The sequence below is a fragment of the Myotis yumanensis genome, unplaced genomic scaffold (genome assembly GCF_028538775.1).
Source record: "Myotis yumanensis isolate MYYU_CA2020_CCGP unplaced genomic scaffold, mMyoYum1.0.hap1 SCAF_3, whole genome shotgun sequence".
Lineage (NCBI taxonomy): Eukaryota > Metazoa > Chordata > Mammalia > Chiroptera > Vespertilionidae > Myotis > Myotis yumanensis.
The window spans coordinates 26,453,549-26,480,382 of NW_027223754.1; the positions used below are offsets into that span (position 1 = coordinate 26,453,549).

Sequence of the window (26,834 nt, forward strand, 5' to 3'; positions counted from 1 at the left end):
AAGATTTATATTTTTGATATTTATTTTATATATTTAAATGCCATTTAACAAAGAAAAATCAACCAAAAAAATGAGTTCGAGTGTCACCTCTGACACACGTGTCATAGGTTCGCCATCACTGCACTAAGGCAACATAGCTGGGTAAATGGCAGAATGGGAATTGCAATTTTCTTTTTTTAAACTTGAAAGTCTGTTCCGTTGTATTTCATTTATCTCTTGAGTATTTAAGACTAGCAAATGCATTTGCTGCTCTTTTTATGGTTTCATAATGACCACGAGTGCTGCTTTCCACTGTCACCCACGTTCGTGCCAGCACCCAGCACACCAACTGTCAGATGGTAATGCCCTGCCTGCTGGATATAAGCCAATGGAATTCTTACCTGGTGCTCCCGTGTACATGATGGAAAACACATTTATTGCTATCGTAGCAGCATAGAACACCGGTAGGGCCCGGAGGCCATTTGGAACAGGGTCCTCCTGCGTGATAATGAGACAAAGTGAAAGATCAGGACTCAAGAAGCATCTGGAGCCAACACAGGCAACAGGATCTAACACACTGTTACGCGAAAATCCTCCCAAACTCTGCGTGACCAAACTGCTGGCATGGCACTGCCGGTGACCTGCTTCACAGGACAGCAGTGGCTTGGGCCTCTCTCCCACACAAATGCTGTTTCAAAGAGCCCACAACTGTGTCCAGCAGACACTTTAGAGCACTAGGATCACATAAGCTAGGACGTCAGATTTAGAAACAGAAACACAGTCAGGTTAGGTCCGTTCCTGGGGACCGAAGCACAGAGATTGGCATCTACTTCAAAACCTGTGACACTCACTACTCTAAGTAAGTTCAGGTTTGGTGCTATAAAAACCTACTTTCAACAAATACTCTGAGGCTCGGCTCCTTGAGGATATCTGACAAGTAACTTGAATACCACGGCATTGCTATAGATTTTACGTCACTCTATTACACAATGCATTTCAGCTCTATCAAAATGTATAAAGCAAACACATTACCATGTGCTGTGATTTTTTAAAAACTTCTCATAAGGTACAGTATTTATGCTTCAATTGTTAAAAGTTAAAAAACTGGCCCTAGCCGGTTTGGCTCAGTGGATAGACCAGCAGCCTGCAGACTAAAAGGTCCCCGGTTCGATTCTGGTCAAGGGTACATGCCAGGGTTATGGGCTCGATTTCCAGGTGGGAGGCATGCAAGAGGTAGCCAATCAGTGATTCTCTCTGATCATTGATGTTTTCATCTCTCTCTCCCTTGCCCTTCCTCTCTGAAATCAATAATAATATATTAAAACAAACAAACTGTGGGTTCTTTATCTAATAAAACATGTATTTACAATGTTAGGGTTCTGGTACAACATTCCCTAAATCTATTACTTCAACAAGAAAGGTACAGCACATGTCTTAGGCTAAATAACATCTCAGAGAATATTAGAAATTTAGAGTTTTAAGCAAATATACAGAGGATTTTGGAACAAAAATGAGGACTGAGAACTCCTTAATATAACACTGGCACATAGACGTTGCCTAAATAATTCAAAAAATGAATGATTTCTAATAACCATGTAAGATATTCGTACATTTATATGAATCTGCTACCCTCCCACGATAAAAGGAAGATATGATCTAAACATTGATGTGAGCTACAGGATGAGGAGAAGTAGAGACCATCTCAAAGATTTCCACTGTCAAATGCAAACGTGTATGGGGATCAGATAGGTTTGCAGAACAGTACACCTCATCAAGAACCTATTCTGGAATATCCCAAGCAGCCACCAGCATTTGTCAAGAGGCTTGAGTTGATAGCACTGAGGTGTAAGGAACAGTAAGAGCGGAGATAGGAGGTGATTCAACTGCCTGAGAGTCACAGGCAGATCAGGCGGATCAGGTAAAGAACAGCAAATATGAAGAACCAATGGCAGGAGTTGGGACGAGAGGCACAGCAGTCCTCTCATCTTAAAGGAGCCGTGGCTGGACTGAAAACCAACACTGGGATGCTCAAACACGGCTGCCTCGGATTCCCAAAATGCTGTTTTCCTGGGGATGAGGGCTGCTAAAGAAAGACGCCCAGCCAGTAACTTCTGAAGGTGTGTACATCCTGAGTTCATGGTTTTAATTAAATCACATGTGTTTTCTCAAATAATCTATTCTTATAACTCACATGACAACTGTCTCATTGCAACCTGTCTCCTTTCCTCCTCCCTCCCTCTCTCCTTCCTTTCTTCCTTCTTCCCACCCATTCATCTGCTGCCACCCACCCAAACTAAGTGAAAGAGACAGTTATGTTTGTACTCTCACAGAAATTATAGTAAAATAGCAAACAGACCACTAAGCAAGAAAAAAACACACCGTACACCACGAGAGTGCAATGATGAGCAGGTGCACAGTGCTGTGGACATACAAGAGAGGAACCAAGCAGAACGTGGGGTGGGAGAGGGAAGGCTTCCTGGGAAGTGACACCTGGAGGTTGAGTAGGAGCAGGAGTTTGCCAGGAAGGGATGGGTTCCAGGCAGAGGACATACAAAGGGTGAAGGCTAGCAGGCAGGAAGGGTGGCACCTTCCAAGATGTAAACCAATATTAGTATGGCGGGCACCCAAGAGAAGGAATGGTAAGTCTGCATTTTTCCAAGAGAATGAGCCCTTCAGCGGACTACCAGACAATACCAAGGCAACACAGTGCATCTTTAAGCAAGAGCACAGCTGAAGGAAGGTATGATCCCAAGGTGCCTGGCCTGTGTGTAACCCAATGATCCAGGCCTGCCTTAGGGCTGATCAAACACTGCACCAACCTCTTGACAGTCAGATAAAAAATGCAATCAGTTTTTTTCTAGAATGCTAATCTCAGTAAGTTTTAATTTCAATCTCATTTTATTTTCGATAAACTACACTCCCAATAGGTGTATTTCCTTCTTTTTATCCTTTTGAGGAGAGGAAAAAGTCAGTGTCTCAAGCTTGCTTTCTTCATTAAAACAAAGAGAAAGAAAGAAAACACCTTACATTTGGGAAAAGGAACTCTCCAGCTGTTTTAGTAAGAGTCAATTCAAAATCCAACACTATGTCACTCTATTCTGCTTCGCATTCAGGAAATGATTACCTTTCCTTTTTGAGGTCCAAGCACAATGCCTGGGACTGTCAACTCACGAACGCAATCACAGGGTGAGAAACAGTATTTGCAATGCTGGGTTCAGGGGTCCCCCGGGTACTCTACCTTGAATCTTTCCTCCTATTTTATAGTAAAGTCTGATTCTAACTCCTGGGTGCAGTGCCTTAAAAATGTAAATATACAAGTATTCCTCTGCCCCCTCTCACAATTAGTTTCTATTGAGTAGAGCCAAAATTAGTGCTCAAACTTAATTTTTAAAAAACAGCCTCACTTACCTTTTTTAAGATGAAAATTCTGATCAGTACAAACAGCACGCCAGACATGAAACCAGACAATAGTGGAGATATAAACCAAGAAGCAACTGAATAATTAAAAAAAAAGTATAATGAATGCTGACATTCTACGTAATTCAAGTCATATTTACATAATACAATTATAACAAATATACAGTATATACATTCATAAATATTCCTGGAATCACTCATCTTAATTCAACCCTAAGAAGCCCACTGTCCTGGTGGAGCTGACATGCACCCATGCACAGCTCTGCACAGACACAGGCACGGTGCCACAAAACCCAGCACATAATCCAGCAGGTGACCCTGCGAGCCCCTTCTGCCTGCTATTCTTATCAATCCACATGGAGACCTGGTCCTTGTTCCAACATAAAGGTGCTCTGAAAGGTGGGCCACCTTCCATTTCACTTTCCACCTCCAGCCTGAGACTGTCATCCTGACACGGCCTCTGGCCTAGTAGCTCCCAACTCTGGCTGCACATAAGAAACATCTGGGGAGTTTTCAAAACTAGCTACGCTCTGGCTCCACCCCTAGAATTCTGATTTAAAACATTTGGAATGGGGCCTGGGCACTGATATTTTAAAATTGCTCCCCCAGGTAATTCTAATGTGCAGACAGAGTTGAGAACCATGGTTCTAGAAGCCTGGGATCTAAACTGATTTTCCGGGCCATCTGAGTCGCTGCTTGGAACTCAACCTAGAGCTCCTGAGATCACTGTGATTCTTAAAAGGACAAGCAACCCAGAGGATGGAGATGAGGAGAGAGCATTTCTTACAATAGGCAGGTTGGTGCTTATGGGGCTGAATGGATTTCCCTCTTACAAAGAGCCAGGGCCAGGAAGCAAGCTGCCAGACCTCTTAAAACAGACCTGCTGAGCAGCCTACAGCCCAGAAGGAACACTAGAGCGCCTCCTCTATACAGGCAGACTGGGCGATTTCTTGACTGTAGTGAGGTCAATAACACTGGGCTCATTTCAAGGCTTCCCCATAACCATGAACTCCGACTCCTAGACACTAAGGGTACTTTCCTCATTAGGACCTAATTTTTCTCTGACTACAGACTGATTTCAATGAGATAAATTTCTTTTCTGTTTGGGAACAAAGATAAATGTTGATTTTTCAAAGCTGATGACAATGTAACATTTCAAGGAGTGTTTGGAGGCAAAAAAAAAAAAATTCTCTAACACATAACAGTTCACAATACAGAAATTTTAAGGAAAACTATATTACCCATATAGGTCTTCTAAACCTTAACATTTGAAGGAAAAATATATTATAATTGCAACTTTTAATAAAACTTACGCTAGAGAATGTAAACTTTCCTTCTTATAGGTAAAAGAAAATGGCAATTACCAATCTTGACCAGCTCCATCCACTGTACACCTTTGGTGCCAATTGCAACAAGTGAGAATCCTATAGTTGCACCAACAATGCAGTGAGTTCCTGAGATGGGAAGTCTCAGGAAGGATGCAATCAGCTGCCAAACAGCTGAACCTAGAAGTGGAAAGATTAAAAAAAAGAAAAAAGTCAGGTACAAGGTACAGCAAGCATGTCAAACTCATGGCCCTCGGGCTGCAGGCAGCCCACAGCGAATATTTTTGCGGCCCAGCCAATATAATGGTATGTAAGGAAACATTAATTTTATCATTGCTCTTGTTCTATTTTATACTATACTTTTCTAAATAAACCTATGTTTCTATGAAAATTGGAGATTTTACTTTTTTTGTGGCCCATGTAAACTTAAACCTTGTTTATTTAGTCCGTGTTAGCCTTTGAGTTTGACATGCTTGAGTTCAGCATCTCCAACAGCCACAAAAGGAAGAAATACAAATTACTGTTCTCCACAGCAACACCCATGGGGTTCATTTTCTGTGGGTGGTTCCTTTACAAAGCGCTAATATCCCAACAAAATTACTCAATTAACTTGAGTCCAAGAAAAAGTCTTCAACACTGAAGGGAAATGTTCATTTATTTAAAGAAAAGTCTCTCGATGCCAGTTACTAACTGCCCTTGTCACATTTAGGTAAGGGAGCTGATAATGAACTTGCTCTGATGTGAAGTGTGGCCAAGACCAAGCAAGAGATTGAGGACTTGAATAAACAGAGAAACCAGAAAGGTTGCACATGGGAAAAGACTTCACCATAGTTAGGCCTTATAGTCACATAATGAGGAGGGCTAATATCAGCTATTGAATTAGTCTGTACACGAGAGCGTGTACCACCACGTTGCTTTTTTATTCTTGCCTCTCATGTGAGAAGGCACTATGATATTTAACCCAAAGTTGGGCCTCTGCTTTCAGCCCCTGCTGGAATGATGGGGCTTTGCCTTACACGTTCTCACGTCTTCTACTTCTTGGGAGTTAAGAGGAGCCCTTCGTTGTGGCTTTATGTCCTTTTACCTCAATTTCACCACTCTTTTTCAGGCTTAATGCTTTTCTAGGCTATAGTTCAGATATTTTCATAAGCAGATCAGATTTTGCAGTGAGTATTAACAGCATCAGCTGGGAGGGATCACTCTCAACACAATTGTTGAAAAGTTCATATAGAGCTGAAGGGGACAAGAGTTTGGCGGATAAGCAGGCCCGTTATTAATCCCAAATGTTAATTCTGGAAATCTGGTTGCTTGGCAGCAGCAGGACTTTCAAGCAGATCCTTGGCATTTTCTTCAAAAATATCTGAGTTAACAAGGATCGTTAAAGGCTGCGCAGGTCCGTTTGTGAAGCAAGGCTGACAGCTGCTCCACGAGCGCCGGGCATGCTGACCTTTGAGCTGCCCTGGGCTGCGGCCCTGTGCCTGTCCCTGAAGCGTGTGCTGGAAGGAGAAGGGGCCAACCTGTGCTGCCTATCCGGTAACAAGGGCTCCCTGGCTGCACCCAGGCTTCCCGGCGAATAAGTCCTTAAGCCTTCGCAGCTAAGCCCTGAGTTCTGCAGGGACTACATAGTTGTTTTAAAAATACAGCCAGAGTTTGGAGCATGTTTCATGGCATAGAACCAGAACTTAAAAAACAAACTTTATGATTTCTTTACCAAAATTAAAATGATTTAGTGATGTTAAGAGCATGGTATAAAGTCACCCACAACATCGAGACCATGAGATTTTTTTCCTTCCTGAAAGCTGCTGTCCTCTCTCTGGCTAACTTTATAATGTATGTCCTGGAGCAGGAGGGTGTATAAGGAAAGGTAGGGAGAATGAGCTGTCTGAGAAGGAAGAAGGAAAGACTCAGGAGGCCAGTGGGAAGAGTGACGGAAGTGAAGGAGCAGCTGAGAGGAGGGAAAAAGGAGGCAGGTGTTTGCAGGGACCTCGCAAAGTGAGGGGGGTGAGAGGCCCCCTAACCCCAGGAATTTCTGAAGGCATGTAGGATTACATTCATGTTAAGAAAAACAGTGAGAAAGAGAAACATGTTTTAACCTAGAAAAATATATGTTAGCCTACAAAAAGGAAAGGGGTTAAGTTCAGGATGCAGGCATAAGACAAAGCCTAGCAAATGTTGGGGGGTGGGGGTGGGGCGGGCATCGCTGAGGCAATAGAAGGGCAGAGCCAAGGTTCATGGTTACCATCGAGGCAAACAGGCAAGCAGGCATGAGTGAGTGCAGGCAGGGGTAAGGCTCAGTGGTTATGGGCAGGGAGGGAGCCTTATGGGGAGTGTGTACTTCTTAGTGTGGTTCAAGGAGATGGCTTCTTCATGTGGGTGTGGGTATTTCTATGGCAAGGTGGTGGGTTTTGGATTCTCAGTAGATTTTTGGAACCATTGATGGTTTCGTATTAAGTGGACTGACTACTGCTTTAGTGCTGAGCTAGAGTCCCAAAAGATAACTTGGTTCAAGAAGTTTAGCTAGCACTAACAATTTCTTCCACCCAACCAACACCACCACCACAACTCTATTGGAAAACACAGAGACCCATGGGCTTGGGGAGAAATTTCTAAAAGAGAGAAGAAAACAAATAGAATAGAATAAAAGGACAGGGGAAGAGAGGGAGAGAAGAGATGGATGGAGAATTTAGAAGAGGAAGATTGAGATAATCAGGCATCTGAAGAGAATCAGCTTTGATTTTGGTCAATAATAATTATACCATCATCTTAAATTTATATAGCCCCCATTTGTAAGGAAACCAATTTTGAAAATCTATATAAATTCCCAACAAAATGGACTTTGAGATTCATGTAACCATACAAAGGAGGAGGAGGAGGGGGAGGGGGAGGAGGAGGGAGGAGAAGGACAAGGAGGAAGAGGTGGAAGAGAAGGAGAGGGAGGAGGAGGAGAAAAGGAAGGAAGGAAGGAAGGAAGGAAGGAAGGAAGGAAGGAAGGAAGGAAGGAAGGAAGGAAAGAAAAAAGAAAAGAAAAGAAAAGAAAAGAAAAGAAAAGAAAAGAAAAGGAAAGAAAAGAAAAGAAAAGGAGAAAAGAAAAGAAAAGAAGAACGAAAAGCCAACAAAACCAAGTTATTCCAGCAAAACCCCAAATTGCTTTGGTTAACCTAAATTCTAGTTGGGGTAAGTATTCTTCATTTTTTCAGTAAAGAGCCAAGGCCAGGGGAGGGAAAACTACTGCCCACACAGAAAAGTAAGCAAGCAGTGGCATAAGCTCCGCTCACGAGACCTTCTGTCGCTCTGAGGCCCTCAGTGTGGCCTCACTAACAAGTCTCTAATAAGCACACCATTCCTCAAGTTTCATCCAGTGAAAGGAGAAATTTCGGTAAATATTTAATTTTATCAGTGTTTTTCTTTATTTCTCCCCTGCTTTCAACATATCTTGCCCACATCATCCTGACTGAAAAAAAATCTTAATTTCAGGTCGATATGATTATGTCTTAGACATCTATCACAGCTACAGAAGGGTGAATTTTACAAGTAACTGTTATTTTTCTATGAGAAATTTCAATTTATCTGACTTTAATAAAAAATATATGCTCACTGAAGTTAAGATTCAATCATTACAAGAGCTGTTGGAATGAAAGCAATTGTGAACCTTACATCTTTAAAACACAAAATGTTCAGCTGAGACATAGGCACTCCTTAGCATATGTTACCAACCCACTACACTTAGTTGTATTTAATACCTTAGTACATTGGCCTGCTTCAGATCAAGTGCCTCAACAACTTCTCAGACTAACTTGCTGTAATAAAAAGATGATGGATTATCTTAAATTTGGCAAATCATTTCCACATCCTGGGTGCTTAAACAATGCCAGTGACAATAAATAACTAGGAAGGACCTGTGAAATGTAGCTGCGTTCTTGGTACACCAGCATCTTACCTCCTACTGCAGGACTCTTCCTACAAAAGGATATGTCCTGTTGAAAGCAGAAGGTGGTAGAATTCCTCTCTATCCCTCTCCTCCCTAACCAAATTACCCGAATTCATCAGCTGTCTGCTGTGCCGTCATCTCTATCTCAAGGCAAGCCGAGAGAATCTTGTCAGCTGCACTCCAGGCACCTCTGCCTGAGTCTCCTTTTCAGCTGTAGCAAGGGCAGTGAGGGAAGCGCCCCCACAGTGCTTGGGTCTACCGTCACCTTGGGCAATGGAGAAATCCCACTGTCAGCCCAATCTCCCATTAACATACTTCACTGCCTTCAGCACTTCTCTCTCATCTAGACAACCTTAAACCACCCACAAGTGGCATACAAATGACCCAGGTGGCATACAAATGACCCACAGGTAGCATACAAATGACCATTTGACTAGAAAACACAACAAGCATACCAAATGGAGCGTCCAGAGGTGGAATCAGAAAATCAAAACAAAAGCCAACAAGAGGATTACAAAGGCTATAAAAGACCAGAATTTCTTGAAACAAACACTCACGATTTTCTTGGTAACTGCTCTAAAACTTAAACTGAGAATACAAATTAAATTAATAAATATTGTTTTATTGGCATCCAAGTTTTCAAAAACAACTGCGTCCTAATTGATAAAAAAAAAAGACCCATGAAAAAACAGAAATAAACCTTAAAGGAAATCTCTTAAGTAAATCTTTCAAAGACATTTTCTTAGACATGCTCACTATTTCTCTAATAAGAGCTGCCCTACAAATACCTTTTTCTGTACTTTATAAAAAGTACTCAGCTGAAATCTATTTTAACAACCAGGGTTGCTAAACATTTAAGAACATGTGTTTGCTTAATATTTGGACACTAAACAAACATAATCAAATTAAAATGCAGAAAGCAAAAATAAGACAATAGCAAAGTTAAAACATCAAACCAGTTTTTGCAAAGTTAAAGAAAAAAACACATTTATGGATATGACAAAAGCACTATAGGGAAGAAGGCCAGTGGACACACTTCCCACAGGTATAAAGAATCATGTTACTTACCAACCATTGCACTAACTTCCCCAGCCATTAGTGTTTCCACTGTCTCGTTGTAGAGGTTCACATCAATGATACCTTTTCGAATGGTCTCTCCGACTTTGGCTCCCAATAACACTGAGCCCGTGGTTTCAAATATTGAAGCCAAAATGCACGCCTGCTTCAAGGTCACTACACCGGAGCCCACAGCAGTACCGAATGAATTGGCAACATCATTTGCACCAACAGAAAATGCCAATATAAAAGCTATGATAAAACCTAAAATGACCATCCACAAATACCCATCCACGGCCATTTTGGAAAGTGGGCTCTGGGTACTTTTCTTTGCAGAAATATTTTAAATAAACGAAGCCTGAGGTTATAAATGTCGTAAGGCCGAGAGTTCTTGTAAACAGTGAGTTTGCTCTGGAAAGTGCTGGACAATGTTAGAGCCTGAACAAACTGCTAACTGCTGGTTTTCAAACTACTGTCAGTACAGTTCATTTGGTTGTGTTCAGTCAGCGGTAAAACACATTCCATATTTTTCCTCCCAATCTGGGAGAGCTGTGATGTCTCCTCCTGTAACAGAAAGAAAACAAAAGAAATCAATTACCCTAAGTAACCTGTAACAGTTTGTTCTTTCATAAATAAATGTTTTAAGCCTACTAATGGGATCTAACTTTGGCATGTGACAGATCTAACCATAGAGCAACTCAAGGCAGATTATAATTAGGTTAACTAACTCTCCCCTCCAAAAATAGCTTATTTCTAGAATGTCAGGGGTTGAAGCATGCTTTATAATTACAAAACTGATAGTAAGCCTTAATGGGATAAGTTTTTATACAGTCTGGAAAACATATTTGGTCATTCTTTTCAGAAAAGAAAATTCTCTCAAATGAACAAAAGATAAAGAAATGAGAATTTATCAGTCTTGGCTGAGTAGCTCAATTGGTTAGAGCATCGTCCTGATATGTCAAGGTTGTGAGTTTGATCCTTGGTCAGGGCATATACAAGAAGCAACCCATGAATGCATAGATGAGTGGAATAGCAAATCAATGTTTTTTTCCTCTTTCTCCCTTCCTCTCTCTAAAATCAATCAACCAGTCAATAATTTTTTGAGAAATTCAATTATAAATTTTTTCAAGTGTGTGAAATATGTAAAATTTTTTGGAAGAGTGATTACCAAATCTGAATCTGTGACACCACAGGGTGTGACTATCTGCCTACACATTTATGCATAAGGAGTGTGGACTTTGCATTATGACTGCATCATGCGTGTCTGAAAAGAAGTTTCCAGGTTCCGGTACAGAGTTATCCGGAAGGTGACATAGAAGGAACAGAGAAAGCTGGTGAACGAAGGTATCCTATGAAAGCACAAGCCAGGGCATGTACTATTCCACTACTTCCCATTCACTTGGAGGAAAAGCCAGAGGCCTTGCCATGGCCTGGAAGACTCTCTAAAACTCCTCAGGCTCTACCCCCAGCTCACTGACCTCAGCTCCTGTTCACCCTCTTCCCTCACTGGCTCCTTGCAAACATCAAGCACTCACCTCAGGGCCTTTGTACCTGCTGACCCTCTGCCAGGAAAAATCTCCCTGACAGCTGCACAGCTCACCCTGCATGCTATTTAGGTCTCTGCTCAAATGTCACCATTCAAGAGCCTTCCCTGACCTTCCAAAAGAGCAGCCCCTCCCCCACACCATTAGCCATCTCTCTCACCTAACTTTTTTCTCTTCTACTTATCTATTCATTCATGCATGCATTCACTCATTGTCTGTCTTCTCCAAATATTCAGGCACTTTGTTGGATTCACTACTGTATCTCCAGTACATAGAATAGCGCCTGGCACACAGTAAGCCATAATAAATTTGTTGAATAAATGGAGAAAGAAGTAATTAAACAAATGGAGAAAAGTACTGCATAGTCCCCATTCTGAGATGAAGAGATGTCACAAAATCAATATATCTGTGAAGTAAAAATGTCACTAAAAGCTTCGGAATTATAATATTCTATTATTATAGAGTATAAAATCTGTGTATTTTCTTTGATGGCAGTAAGCACATAGGAAGGTGACTGGCACAGTGTAATCCTTCATAAATGCTTGTTGAATTGAATAAATTAGGCTCGTACACAATAGAATGATCAATGAACATCAAGGTTATGTAGGGGAATAAAAGCAGGACACAAAACGTTATGTACACTGTGATTATGGCAACGTTAAAAATGCATATAAAAAGACCAACAGGTAATTAAAACAATAGTTGAGTTTAAATGGTAGTGTTACAGATGATTTTTTCCCTTTTCTCCAAATATAGTTATGTGCTTTTCAAATTAAAATAATATATAATAAACAAAATAAACATAGATTGAGCATCACCTCTGTATGCAATGCTACAGGCAGACAGTGAAATGGAATGTGTGCACTATAGATCTGATTGCTTTCAAAGATCTGTAGCCTCTGCAATTCTGAAGAGTCAGATCCCAAGTCAGACAAACGCAGACCACTCTGAAGGCAGAAGACAATATTCCACTGAAAGAGCATTTTATTAATATTATGGGCACAATAAATCTATAAATGAAAATACAAAATGAAAACTATTTTGGACCAACAGTATCTACCCTAAAATATAAAGAATTCCTGAGGAAATTTTGTTCGCCAAGTTAGGCTGTCAACAAGGCAAACAAGAACCACATTCAACAAAAATTTACTGAGAATTTGTGATAGTCAGTAGGAATATAATGATGAGCAAGAATGGATGTGGTTCTGGCACATATGGGGCTTACAGTCCAGTGAGGGAAATAGACACTAATCATATAAACTCAATGCATGACTAGAAACTGGTAAGTACTACAAGGGAAGGAGGCACATGTCACACAGCAACATGAGAGCATAGCTGTGGGCAGGAAAGGTTCACCTGCAATCTAAGGATGGGGGAGTTAGCTCTGGGACTGCATGGAGCATTGCAGCCACTTCCCAGGTGGGAAGGAGCAGAAAGAGGAGAGGAGTCTGAAGGCAGGCCGGTGTGAGGAAAACATGATGAAAGCTGGGGTGGGCCATATGGAAGCCTGTGAGAACAATGGGGTGATGCTGAAGGGTTTTTAATCAGAGGGATGCTGTCCTGATCAGACTTTAATTTCTAAAAGATTACTCTGGCTGTGACATGGAAAATGAATTGGCTAGAAGGTGAGAGTAAATGTGGAGAGACTAATTACGAGGCTACAGCATGGTTCAGGCACAAGGGAGGCCTTCCGGACCCAGGGTGGTGGTGGTGGTGATGATTTAAGAAGGTACTTCAGCAGCTAAAGTCAACATGACTTGGTGATGGTTTACATACAGGTGTTGAGAGGGGATAGATGGTTATTGACGTGTGGAACTGGACTGAAAAATAACTGAGTGGGTGTTTATCCCTTTTGCATTGTTTTTAGGTGTCAGGATGGGGTTGACCACAGGTTTACTTCAGACATGTTACACATAGACGTAAATCGCAGGCACACAGAAGAGAAGTGTGGTCAGTTGAGGCACCACAGCAGGTGTGTTCTCAGTCCAGTTTTGCTTGGGGAAGGTTTTAATCATCTTTATGATTTTTGTGGCACCATTTCAGACCAGAGATCCCCTCTCCTACACAGATAATCTAAATAACTTATTTCCATATCTGTATTCTTCAATTTGGCTTCTCTCCTTCACAGTCATACCCTCAGTAACCAGCTCAAGTCCAATAAACATCTGGCTAAGGAAAAAGGCTTGTCACTTTTTTGAGACTGAAATAATTTCTACCTTGCATTGTATTTAGAAGGCCTGCTTTGTGTTGCAAGTACAAGCACCTTGATTTTCTCCCCTTTCCATTGTCAAACACAAGCAAAATAAAACAAAGCACTTAAATAACTACAAATCTGCTGCATAAAAAAAGACGGCAAGACTGCCGACACTGAGCTGGCCAGCAGACCACCAATCAGGAGGCCAGGATAGTAATTTGCCAGGACTGTGGATAGCCCACATTCACAGTGGCTGAGGTCTGAGGTCTGACCAGGTGTGGCATCTGATAGTGCTGGTTGTTTGAAAGTAGAATTTTGAAGGTGGGTGATCAAATCAGTAGGGAAAGATTAGCCTTATTCAAGACATGATGCTGGGATAACTTGCTAACTGCTATCTGAAAGGAATAGAAAAAAGCTAGATCCCTACCTCACACCAAAGCAAATGAAAGATTAAGATGTAAAGATTAAAACCTGAAGAGCTTGAAAAATTGAAAGCTTCCTAACTCTCTCCTTCCCCTGATGTGAAAGCCCTACAAGGGTGGAATTCACAGGACTGAAGGTTACAAGTTATTTTTCAATTTTCAAATGCCACCAACCTCTTGCATTTTAGGAAGAGGGACCTTAGAGTGTTTTGATTTATTATAGGAGGTACTGAGGGTTTTCTTAAGTTCTGTCTCCCAAACTTATAATGTTCACAAGAGCTTCACTTCCTTTTCTCAGGACCCTCATGCCCTCTGAACAAGCTTCTCAACTTTTGGTTCCACCTGCCATCGCTTCTGTTCCTCGATCTCTGAACCAACTCTGCTTCTCTCATCAGCCTAAGGAGTGCCCTGTCAGGGCTCTCAGGTATTTATGGATTCTTTTTCTATAACTTCCTCTGTGAGCATCTGCTTCAACTCTAGCTTCTTATCAACATTAGGAATCTGAATGTTCAAGTGAAAACAAACATTCTCAGAATATTTCTAGACAGATATGGCTTAAAATGGAATGCTGCTGAGTTGTAACACTTAATGGAAATTTATGCCAGAAGAAGTTTGGGTGGGAGAATCTCTTCTCTCGAATGCTGCCAAAGGTAACACCCAAAGTGACCTCTCCAAGCAAATATACTAAGGAGATGTCTGTTCAGTTCTCCCATTAGCAGCTCCTCCTCTCAGCCTCAGATTCTAATCATCTCCTCAACTGGCACAACCAGTCCCAGACAACCAGGTCTGTAGTGAATTGTGGCTTAGGTCCCTGGGGGACTTGATGTTTTAAAAAACTGGCCCAGCCCTGACCAGGTAGCTCAGTTGGTTATAGCATCGTCCCAATATGCAAGGTTGTGGGTTCGATCCCCAGTCAGGGCACATACGAGAATCAACAATGAATGCATAAATAAGTGCGATAACAAATCGATGTTTTTCTATCTCTCCCTTCCCCTCCCCCAAGATCAATAAAAAAAAAAAACTTAAATAAATAAATAAATAAAGGATTGACCCATGGCCAGCCTCCTTTCCATGTGCTTCTGGCCTATGGGGATCTGTTCCCTGAGATTTCATGGACTGCCCCCAGATCAAGCCCACTCCCACACAGGAAGGGAAGGAGCCAGGACCCCCCGCAGCAGACCTGGTGCTCAGAAATAATTTTCTAATTCCTCTCCTAAAACCCTCTAATATTGTTAAGGGGTGGCCTACACCTACCCTCTAACAATGTAAAACCCACTTTCATGGAAGCTAGGGTTGAACCGTGCATTCTGACAATTAGGTAAAAATATGAAGACACAGATATCTTTTCAATGGTACAATATAAAATCAGGTAACTCTGCTACATGTGAGTCAGCCTGATGACTCAAACATTAAAATTACTAGCTTTTCCTGACAATAATTAAATGAAGTGGAAGATTCAGTTTTGGAATTTTATTATTTGTAAAATAGTACAGCAGAAACAACGTTGGTTTTTTTTCCAACATTCAGGTTGTAGATCTTGTTGTAAGTAGTATCTATTAACATCATTCTTGAATAGCTCACAAAAACATCTACCTCACACTCTTAAATTTTAAGAAAATAACTGGAAAGTCATAGCATGTTTATATAGAGAATATTGAGCTTCGTATTTTCACACTAATGGTAAAAGATAAAAACATTACTAAACAGCTCTGAGATTTGCCTCAACTACCTTTCAATGGCAAACATATAAATATGCAAAGCAGTCTATGGGAACACAGGAGCCTGGAGGAAGGCAGATGACATTTTGGCTGAGAGAAAAGCAAGAAAGGAAGGGAGGGACAGAGAGGATGACAAGTGGATAGAAAGAGAGGGTAAGAAGGGGAAAGAAAATGATATCCAAAGGAAAGACAAGACTATCAAGCCACCTGTGAGCCCGGCTTACAGCATGGGTCACAGAGGCAAAAATCCCCACAGATAACAGAAGCAGGAAAAAGCAGGTTTACTCACTGAGGACAACCAGCACGAACATAAAGCCTGATAGTAAAGATATCAGACATCCAAAGTGAATAAGCCGCAGACTTAACTGTAAATTGGAAAAGAAGCGGCAAGGGCAGTTTGCTAATTCACTGTGGCTCCTGCCCAGCACCGAATGTCCTTTTCTCTCTGCTGTTTAAAAAAAAAAAAAAAAAAAAAGGGACATTTGTTACTCCTGAATGGAAATGGGGAAAAAGTAAAGGACCTGCAGTCAGAAGCCCTGGCTCCATTCCAGTCCAGCCAGCTACTGGCTACACAACCCTGGGCAAGTCACTGAAATGACTCGTCTAAGAATGACAATAGTGTACACAGGGTGGCGGTTGTGTAAAGGTGCTAGCACAGTGCCAGAATCACCACGTGATGACTATTATCAGTATTAACAGAGAGACCCCTGGGGCTCAATCTCGGCTCTGCTACTAACTAGCAGTGTGACATTGGGTAAGTCATGTACACTCTGAATCCTGTTTCACCATCTGTACAGTAAGGACAGTAATAACACATGTACTTTACAGGTTCATTGTCAGAATCAAATCTCACATAAGCCAAGTGTTTTCAGGCAACCAGAAGCTACTGGTATCACTGTAGTCACAGGAAGAACTTACTAAGTTTCCAAAATCTTTCTAGTAGTTTGTAGATATATCCAGCCCACATTCCTCTATGTACAAACTCTAGCCTTATCTTTGGTTAAAGACTGACATATATTATAAGGCACAGGAACTTTTTTGAAGGAAACGAAGAGGCAGAGAAAAGAAACTCTAAAAAGTGCTAAAAAATAAATCACACTAAATTGTAAAGCCACTTTGGAAAAACAGTTTGATAGTGTCCTATAAAGCATATGCTTACACAAGCCAGCAGTCCTATTCCAAGGCATATATACCCAAAAGAAATGAAAACATGTCCACACAGGAAACTTTTTGTTCTGTACCTTGGATACGGTGATGGTTACACTACTTTTCATGTGTGTCAAAACTCATGAAACTATATACTTGAAATTGCAAACTTTACTGTACATACATTATACCTCAATAAAGTGATTAGAAAATAACACCTGTATATAAATATGTGAGGTGATGAATAAGTTAATAGATGGGAGGAAGCCTTTTGCAATATATACATATATCAAATCATCATGATATTATACACTTTAAATAACTTACAATTTTGTCAATTTTACATCAATAAAACTGAGGGGAAAAAAAAAACAATATTGGCCATAAAAGGTAATATTCACTTTTGATATTTTTCCTTTCCTGTATTGCCAGCATTGTCTACCCCCAGCCTCCAAGTTCCCAGGATAAATTATATTAGTTAAATAGTTTAAAAAAAAAAAGAAAGAAAGAACAGTTTTCTTATTCAATGAAAGAATACTGTAACATGCAGATACAGAAAAACCAGCCAGTTCAACCAACAGAGCAAGGGCTCGGGGACAAGTTGTCACACCTTGTTTAAAATAATTGCTCAAGAAGCAAAGAGCAAAAACAGATCAATTAGAGGAGGTGGCTGACTTAGCACAGCAAATAGAAAATTCCTCAGACACAACTCTTCCAAGGTCAGAGATGAGAGAGAAAACCTGCTGCTGGGACAGACTGCTGGCCTCTCTTCGAACCAGGCACTTAGCACTTAAAGCTGGGCCTTCCTGAGGAGACAGGTCTTCAACATTGCCTCTGCAGGACCCAAATGGTAGAGACCACTTACTAAGCATCATGTTTAGGGCAAATATGAACACTTTAGCTGGAAATCACCCTACTATGGGGGACCACAGATTGAACATACTTTACATCTGGACTTGTAGACATTTCATATACTAAAAGCTTCAAGGAGGTTCATTAATGTAAATGAGAGTATGAACAAGCAATAATGTCACTGTGGTCTGAAACTCTGTTGACCAACTCTAAAGTCAGTTCTGTAATGTTACTCCCATAGTACAGTTAGAAATAATTGAAAGAGTTTTAAGTAACAGCATTTATTTTCATATGGGAAAATAAAAACATTATCATATATTATAATCATGAAAAAGAGGTAACTATTTAACTGTCCCCGGACAGGAGATGAACTATTATGTAGTCACTAAAATGGATTAACTGGAGAGTTTTCCTCACATTGAAACAGTAATACTAAATAAAATTCAGTACACAAAATGGTATGTGCCATATAATTTCAATTGTGTTTACAAATGCACTGGCAATAAGACTCTACAGAAATATGCCCAAGGTTAAGAGTGGCTCTCTCTAGGTACTCTTTACATTTTTAAATATTATCCAATTTTTTCTACCATGAGCAATTACCACTTTTATCATTAGGAAGAAAAAAAAAAACCTTCAAAACTCAAAACACTACAAAGAAAAGTATACTTTAAAAAATGTTAGGAATGTATCACCAAAATATGCTTAGTTTTTGCTAATAAACACATGAATCTGTTTGTTTTCAGCCTAGGCCTCTCAGACAATTCTTCAAGCTTACTATCTACAATTTAAGACTGAAAATATATCTTCTATTCTCTTTGTTTTACCTTATTTTTTCCCTTTCAAGAATTTCCCTTTGTTCTGGTGTCTGAATACTCAGTCTCAGCATGGTTTTAGAGCCTTCTATCATATTTCCATTTGCAGGATTCTATAGGTCCATCCTCAGTCACACTTGGTCTTTCTCTAGGATTCTTCCCTAATCTTCCTTATGCTTCACTTGAGGGTTGGCCATCAGGATTGAATTTAACCCAAATAATAAGAAAATGTCCTGATGGAGCCAAATACTTTGCAGGCCATTTTTACTAAAACAGTATTTGAGGTTAATGCTTACAAGAAACAACCTATAACTTTTATTTACTCCTACTTTGATTCACAGAATAAGAGGATCATAGAACATTAGAGTTTGAAGGGACTTAGAAGTCCTCTAGTCCAATTTTGGTAATTTTGAAGATGTGACTGTCATAACTGAAAGTGTAAGTTAGATAATGATTCCCTAAATGCATTATCTATTTACTACACAGGAGGTACTTTCACACTAGGAAGTGATGCTCCTGGTTGACATTCATCAGGCCTTCTTAACGATGTCAGCTCCTATTCTGGGAGTTGAGATTCCTTGGGCTGCTGGCCTAAGCTGGGGATGGGGTGGCAGAGACAACAGAGAACGAGAAAAGGGAGATAAAGAGAATGGATTACTAAGAATGCTGCATCCTTGGAAGTTTTCAAGATTAGATGGTATCTTTAATTCCTTTCCAACTCTATTACTCTACATCAACCAGAGACCACAGGATTAGGAAGAGGCAGTTTAGCCTGGAACAATGAACCACAGGATTGCTCTGTGGGGAGAGAGGGTGGAAATTACTGACCCTTTCTTCAGCAAGTGCAATCAACGGCCTTCATGAATTTATGGAACTCGAACGAACTTATTTTGGTCCTCTATCTAAAGTTTCCACTGCAGATCCTGTCGACTCAGCCCTTCAAAACCATTTTTTGTCTCCAGGCCTCATTCCTGTTATAATCACTCTCTCTCCTACATTTTTGTCATTCTGACATTTAAATTCTTTTTGGCTCTAAAGCATTTATGTTATTTAGATGTTTTCCACACAGCCTTTTGCTCTTTTGGAAGGCATTATATGAATCTATAAGGTAAGTATATTTTTAAAAGGATAAAGAAATAAAAAGCAAAAATAATTTAAATGAAATAAAGTTAAAAGAGAATGATTTGGCCTGAAAAAAAAGAGAAAATTTAGAATGTCCTACATGAAAAATACCTTTTAAAAACTGAAAGACTGTCTCAGGAGGCATAGGTGCTACTTCCCTGGAGATGTCCAAATAGAATCTTAATGACTGTATGATGAGTTACAGGAAGAAAGTTTCATTTTTTCCCCATTTTAAATATGCAATTCAATAACTCTACACAAAAAGCTCCTGTAAGGAAATACATATTAGTCATTCTATCTAATTTAAAGATATAACAAGCAGTCTTTCATTATAATAAGAAAGGCCACACGCGGCTAAGAAAAAAACAGTTTAACTGAATGGGTTGCTGCACACTGAAGTGATCTCCCACTGGCAATGTAGAATTACCTGCAGTAGAGATTTTTTAAATAGATATTACCACCTTGTTCCTTGGAGTGTTTTAGGTAAAACATTGCTTGGAAGCAGGGAATAAAACTAGTTGAACTTTATACATTTATTCCCACTCTAAGATAGAAATAGCTGCTACACATTTTCCCTTTCTGTATGCACTATAGATAGATTCCCCCTTCCCCAAATAGTCTAGGTAATTTTTTCCTGCTCTCATAACCAAAAATAGGTTAGTTTTCATGAGCAAATCACTTAACATCACTTCTATCAAATGGCAAAACTAGGATGACTTGTTCCAATTCTGTGCCCTTAAGTGTTGAACTGTTTGGCTCCATCCCAAGAGCTATATTAGGAAAATACTTTCCCTTAAGTCACAGTTTAAAATGGAACTATGTATCTAAACAGATATCTTGGTTCTTACATACATATTTGCCAATTGTTCCAATTACACTAAAAGCTCAATAAAAATATGAATGATACTTATAAAAAGATTGATTCTTGATATTCTATTAATAGAACATTAATCTAAACAGAAGAGTTGATAGATGAAGATTATTATCTTAACTACTTTCCATGCTTAACTTATAGTCCCATATTTCTTGTTCTCATTCCAGAGGTTAAGCAATAGTTCTTAGGCAGCAAAAAAAGCACCAGGGGGCAAATAATTATTAAATTGATTTAGTCAGACTTTTCCTTTTTTGCAATGTAGGGAAGTCTTTGAAGAGCTTCATCTGCAAACCTGATTCAATTCCACCAATAACTTGCCAAGTTAAGAGTGTAAACAGTCTAAACAAGGCAATAAGCCCACAAAATTTTTCATTGGATGGGTAAGTCAGCTGAAAATTTAGTTCTTTATATCTTCCACTGAGACTATTGAAATGGAAATCTTTTTACTAAATTAAGAAATCATAAGTATTTGCTTGTTATCACCTTGAAGAAACCATAGAAATGAGTTTAAAAATACTATAAGAAATATAAGCCAGTTTATAAGATTTCTTTGAAAATGATTTCCTAGCCTAGCTGGCATGGCTCAGTGGTTAAGCGTCACCCTATGAACCAGGAGGTCGCGGTTTGACTCCCGGTCAGGGCACATGGCTGGGTTGTGTGCTGGATCCCCTATTGGAGACTTGCAGGAGGCAGTCCATCAATAGTTCTCGTTCTCTCTCTCTCTGTCCCTTCCTCTCTGAAATCAATAAAAAAATATTTTTTTTAAAAAGAAAATTATTTCCTAATTCTGAGGGTATTCCTGGCCTTAACTCTAATGTATGTTTAAGATAAACTTTCTTGGGCAAGTCAGTAGCTCCCTTTGCCTGTTTTTTCCTTTAGAAAACTTAAGAGCTAGGGAGGATGCTTGATGTGAACTAAAGAACTTTCTTATAATAACTAGAAAGCAGCCAGACACAAGATGCTCTTTAGTAATGTTTGAAATCAATTAAGAGAAAGAAAAAGAAATATGCAATAATATCTTTTATCATTACTTATTTAATTACCTTTACTGGAGCTCTTGTGTGTGTATATTTAAATTACTGTCTAGTGTCACTTTCAGCCCGAAGAACCTTTCTTTTAGTACTTCTTGTGAGACAGATCTGCTAGCAATGAATTCTGTTTTTATTTACTTTATAATGTTTTTATGTCACCTTCACTTTTGAAATACAGCTTTGCAGGCTATGGAATTCTTTCATTCCTTTGGTTTGTCTTCTCACTGGCTTCTGGCCTCTATTCTTTTTGATGAGAAGTCAGCTGTTAATTTTACTAGGGTTACCTCACATGTGTTGTCACTTCTCTCTTGCTGCTTTCCATATTTTCTGTCATACATAGTCTTTCATATTTAGACAATGATATGCCTGGGTGTGGATCTCTTTGTGTTTATCCTACTTGGAGTTTAAGTGTTTTGAATATGTACATGAGTGGTTTTCATCAAATTTGGCAAGTTGTCAGCCACTACTTCTTTGAACATTTTTCTGCCCCTTTCTTCTACTTCTGGTATTCTTATTGGCATACTAATGTTGGCCTATATTTTTCTGAGGTTCTGTTCATTTTTCTTCATTCTTTATTCTTTTTGTCCTTCAGACTGCATAATCTCTAGCACTCTATCTTCAAGTTTGCTGATTCTTTTTTCTGACAACTCAAATCTACTATTGAGCTTCTCTAGTGAGTTTTTTTTTAAATATATTTTATTGATTTTTTACAGAGAGGAAGGGAGAGGGATGGAGAGTTAGAAACATCAATGAGAGAGAAGCATCAATCAGCTGCCTCCTGCACATCCCCTACTGGGGATGTGCTCGCAACCAAGGTACATGCCCTTGACTGGAATCGAACCTGGGACCCTTCAGTCCCCAGGCTGATGCTCTATCCAGTGAGCCAAACAAGACAGGGCATCTAGTGAGTTTTTTAAAAATATGTTTTCATTGATTTTTTACAGAGAGGAAGGGAGAGGGATAGAGAGTTAGAAACATCAATGAGAGAGAAACATCGATCACCTGCCTCCTGCATGCCCCCTACTGGGGATGGGCCCACAACCAAGGTTATGCTCTTGACTGGAATCGAACCCAGGACCCTTGAGTCCGCAGGCCAACGCTCTATCCACTGAGCCAAACCGGTTCTGGCAAGTTTTTCATTTTGGTTATTGTACTTTCCAATTCCAAAATTTCTTTTTTTTAAAAAAAAAGGGTAATTGTGGTAAAGTACACATAAAATGTACCATTTAACAATTTTTAACTGTACTGTTCAATGGCATTAAGTACATTCACATTGTGCAAACATCACCACATCTAGATTCTCATCTTATAAAAAACAGAAACTCTATACCCATTAAGCAGTGATTTCTTATTCCCCCTCACCTCATCCCCTTACAACCCATTCTACTTTCTATCACCATGAATCTGACCACCCTAAGAATGATGTACTTAAAATCATACAGTATTTGTCTTTTTGTGACTGCCTCATTTCACTTAGCATAATACCTACAAAATTCATCCATGTTATAGCATGAGTTAGAATTTCCTTCCTTTTTTAGGTTGAATAATATTCCACTGTGTGTGTGTGTGTGTGTATCACATTTTGTTTATCCTTTCATTAGTCGATGGATATTTGGGTTGCTTCCACTTTTTGGCTATTGTGAGTATGCTATTAAAATGTGTGTACAAATATCTCTTCAAGTCTCTGCTTTCAATTATTTTGGGTATATACCCAGAAGTGGAATTTCTGGGTCATATAGTAATTGTTTTTAATTTTTTAAGAACTATCATACTGTTTTGCACAGTGATTGCACCATTTTATACTCCCACCAACAGTGCACAAAGGTTCCAATTTTTCCACATCCTCCCCAACATGTTATTTTCTGTTTTATTTTGTAATAGTAGCCATCCTAATGGGTAGGAGGTAATATTGCATTGTGGTTTCAATTTGCATTTCTCTAATAATTATTGATGGTGAACACCTTTTCATGTGCTTGTTGGCCATCTGTATATCTTCTTTGGAGAAACGTCTATTCAGGTCTTTGCCTATTTTTTAATCAGGTTGTTTGTTTCCTTGCTATCAAGTTGTAGGAGTTCTTTACATGTATATTCTGGATACTAACCCCTTAACTGTTAAGGCATAACAGATATATGATTTGCAAATATTTCTTCCCATTATGTGGACATATTTTCATTTCATTGATTTTGTCCTTTGATGTACAGCTTTTAATTTTGATGTTCAATTTATATTTGCTTGTGCTTTTGATGTCCCATCTGCATTTGGTCCTCTTTAAAAAAAATCATTTCTATTTCTTTAAAGATAGACTCTATTTGATGAGTCACTGATACCACATCTTCCTTTAGCTCTTTAAGAATAATTTCTTCTAAGTCTTTGAACATATTTGTAATAGTTGCTTTGAAGTCTTTGTCCTCTATGTTCAATATATGGGTACCCTCAAAAGCAGTCATCTCTATTGTCTGTTTTATTACTGCTGTCTATGCATCACACTTTCCAGTTTCTTTACGTCTCAAAAATTTGTGTTAAAAACTGTATATTTTAGAAAATATGTTGTAACAACTCTGTACTGATATTCCCACCCCACCCCACACCCCCAGAGATTTGTTGTTCTTATTTGGTTGAAGCCAATTTTGTGAAGTTTTTCCTACAGGTGCAGCTGTTGATGTCCCTTTTCCCATTTTTTTTCCCTTTGTATTTATATTTTAGTCTGGCTTGCTAGGAATCACCCATGGGACAACAAAAGCCACTTAATGGTCAAAGATTGTACTTAAGCCCCCTTAACTAGTTAGATTTTCAGCCTTTACCATGTGGAGGGCTTAGAGACTACTTTCACAGTTCAGGAAGTAAGGGATGGAGGGAAGGTCTAAGTATAAAGGAGCTATACAAGGAAACCCTTTGTAGAGTTGGGATTCTTATGTATCCTGTCTGTTTGGTAGTAATAAAACCCTGAACATGTGTAAAAACTCATAGAGCTATATACCAGAAAAAGTAGACTTTATTGTAACTTTTTTTAAGTGATCAGGATTTGCTTTTTTTTTTTAAAAAAAAAAAGATACCTTTATATCCATATTGCTTTTACATAGCTGAATCCAATTTGATCACTGAGTTTTTTTTTGGAAGTTCACTTAGTATTTAATGGGGAGATAGAAAACAAAATCTTTCTTATCATAGTCTTGCCTACTGGGATCATTTCCTTTCAAAACACAATAAAGATTAAACTTTTTAAAAGAGGTATCATTCTAATACTTAAAAGCATCTTGAAGATAGGCTGAAAGCTTGAACTCCTGTGCCAAACAGCCAAATTGTGAATGAAAAAAAAAATTCTTGAAGGCAATTAAAAGTGCTACTTTTAAGGATAAGAACATAAAAACAGCCTTTTGACTGACATAGAGAAAGTTTTAGTACTTTGGCTGGATAGATCAAAGCAGCCACAACATTCTCTTAAGTGCAAGCCTAATCCAGAGCAAGGCCCTAACTCTTCAATTCTACGAAGGCTGGGAGAAGGTGAGGGAGCTGCAGAACAGTTTGAAGCTAGCAGAGGTTGGTTCATGAGGTTTAAGGAAAGATGTTTCCATAACATCAAAGTGTAAGGTGAAGCAGCAAGTACTAATATACAAATTGCAGCAAGTTATCCAAAAGATCTAGCTAAGATAATTAATGAAGGTGGATACACTAAACAAATTTTCAATGTAGATGAAACAGCCTTCTATTGGAAGAAGCCATGTAGGACATTCATAGCTAGAGTGGAGAAGTCAATGCCTGCCTTCAAAGTTTCAAAGGACTGGCTGGCTCTCTTATTAGGTGCTAGTGCAGCTGGTAACTTTAAGTTGAAGCCAATACTCATTTACCATTCAAAAAATCCAAAGGTGCTTAAAAATTATGTTACATTTACTCTGTCTATGCTCTGTAAATGGAACAACAAAGCCTGGATGACAACACATCTCTTTGCAACATGGTTTACTTAACATTTTAAGCCCTCTGTTGAGACCTACGTGTTGTTCATAAAGAAATATTCCTTTCAAAATATTATTGCTCACTGACATGGACCCAAGAGCTCGGATGGAGATGTACAAGATTAATGTTGTTTTCCTGCCTGCTCACACAACATCCATTCTTCAGCCCATGGATCAAGGAATAATTTCAACTTTCAAGTCTTATTAAAGAAATACATTTGGTAAGGTTATAGCTGTCATAGATAGTGATTTCTCTGATGGATCTGTTGAAAATCTTCTGGAAAGGATTCCATTCTAAATGCCGTTAAGAACACCTGTGATTCATTAGAAGAGGTCAAAATATCAATATTAATAGGAGGTTGGGAGAAGTTGATTCCAACTTTCATGGATGACCGAGGAGTTCAAGACTTTGGTGAAGGAATTAATTACAGATGTGGTGGAAATAGCAAGAGAACTAGAATTAGAAATGGAGCCTAAAGATGTAACTGAATTGCTGCAATCTTATGATGTAACTAGTGGCCCGTTGCACAAAGATTCACGCAATAGGCCTTCCTTCCCCTGGCTGCCGGCACCGGTTTTCCTCTGGCACCCGGGACCCAGGCCTTAGGTCTGCCCGCAGCAGTGAGGCTTGGCTTCTCTGCTCCGGCTGCTCACAGCCCCTCCTTTTTTTTTTTTTTCCCCCAGCTCCTTAAGCGGAGCCCAGGCCCCCAGTCCCTCCTTGAGTGGAGCCCAGGGCGGGCTGGAAGCCTGGGTTGCCCCGGGTGACCCAGGCCCCCAGCCACTCCCTGAGCGGAGTCCAAGGCCGGTGGGAAGCTTGACTTCCTCTGTCACAGGGAGCAACCCAAGCCTCCTGCTCACTCCAGCTCTGTGGCCACCGCCATCTTCAGTCATCTTCAGTCTTTGCTCCACGCCTGCGTATGCAAATTAACCAAGATCTTTGTTGGGTTAATTTGCATAGTCGCTGATTAGCTGGTGGGTGTAGGGGAGTGACAGAGTGATGGTTAATTTATATGTTTCTCTTTTATTAGTGTAGATTTTTAATGAATGAGGAGTTGTTTCTTATGGATGAGCAAAGAAAGTGCTTTCTTGAGATGGAATCTACTCCTGGTGAAAATGCTGTGAGAACTGTTGAAATGATTACAAAGGACTTAGAATATTACATAAACTTAGTTGATAAAGCACTAGCAGGGTTTGAGAGAATTGACTCCAATTTTGAAAGAAGTATGGGTAAAATACTATCAAACAATTGCATGCCACAGAGAAAGAGTTATGAAAAGAAAAGTCAACCGATGCAGCAGACTTCATTGTCTCATTTCTAAAAATTGCCACAGCCACCATAAACTTCAGCAACTACCACCCTGATCAGTCAGCTGCCATCAATATTGAGGCAAGACTCTCTACCAACAAAAACATCATGACTCGCTAAAGGCTCAGATAATGGTTAGCATTTTTTAGCAATA

At 39.6% G+C, this 26,834-nt stretch overlaps 1 protein-coding gene across 13 annotated transcripts in view; it reads right to left on the bottom strand.

The window, feature by feature from the left end:
- The window catches only part of SLC20A2 (solute carrier family 20 member 2), a 96,051-nt gene that overhangs the window by 31,104 nt on the left and 38,113 nt on the right, over nt 1-26,834 (bottom strand). For 10 of the 13 annotated variants that reach the window (XM_070408489.1, XM_070408482.1, XM_070408480.1 and 7 more), the window contains 4 exons: nt 9,718-10,269; nt 4,761-4,901; nt 3,388-3,473; nt 381-477 (listed from right to left, as the gene is read on the bottom strand). In XM_070408489.1, coding sequence (XP_070264590.1) covers nt 381-477; nt 3,388-3,473; nt 4,761-4,901; nt 9,718-10,006 — 613 coding nt within the window. In that variant the 5' untranslated portion in view covers nt 10,007-10,269. Of the gene's footprint in view, nt 1-380; nt 478-3,387; nt 3,474-4,760; nt 4,902-9,717; nt 10,270-15,872; nt 15,894-15,949; nt 16,032-26,834 lie in introns of those variants that run through there. The other 3 variants (XM_070408487.1, XM_070408483.1, XM_070408488.1) reach the window with 2 other exon arrangements.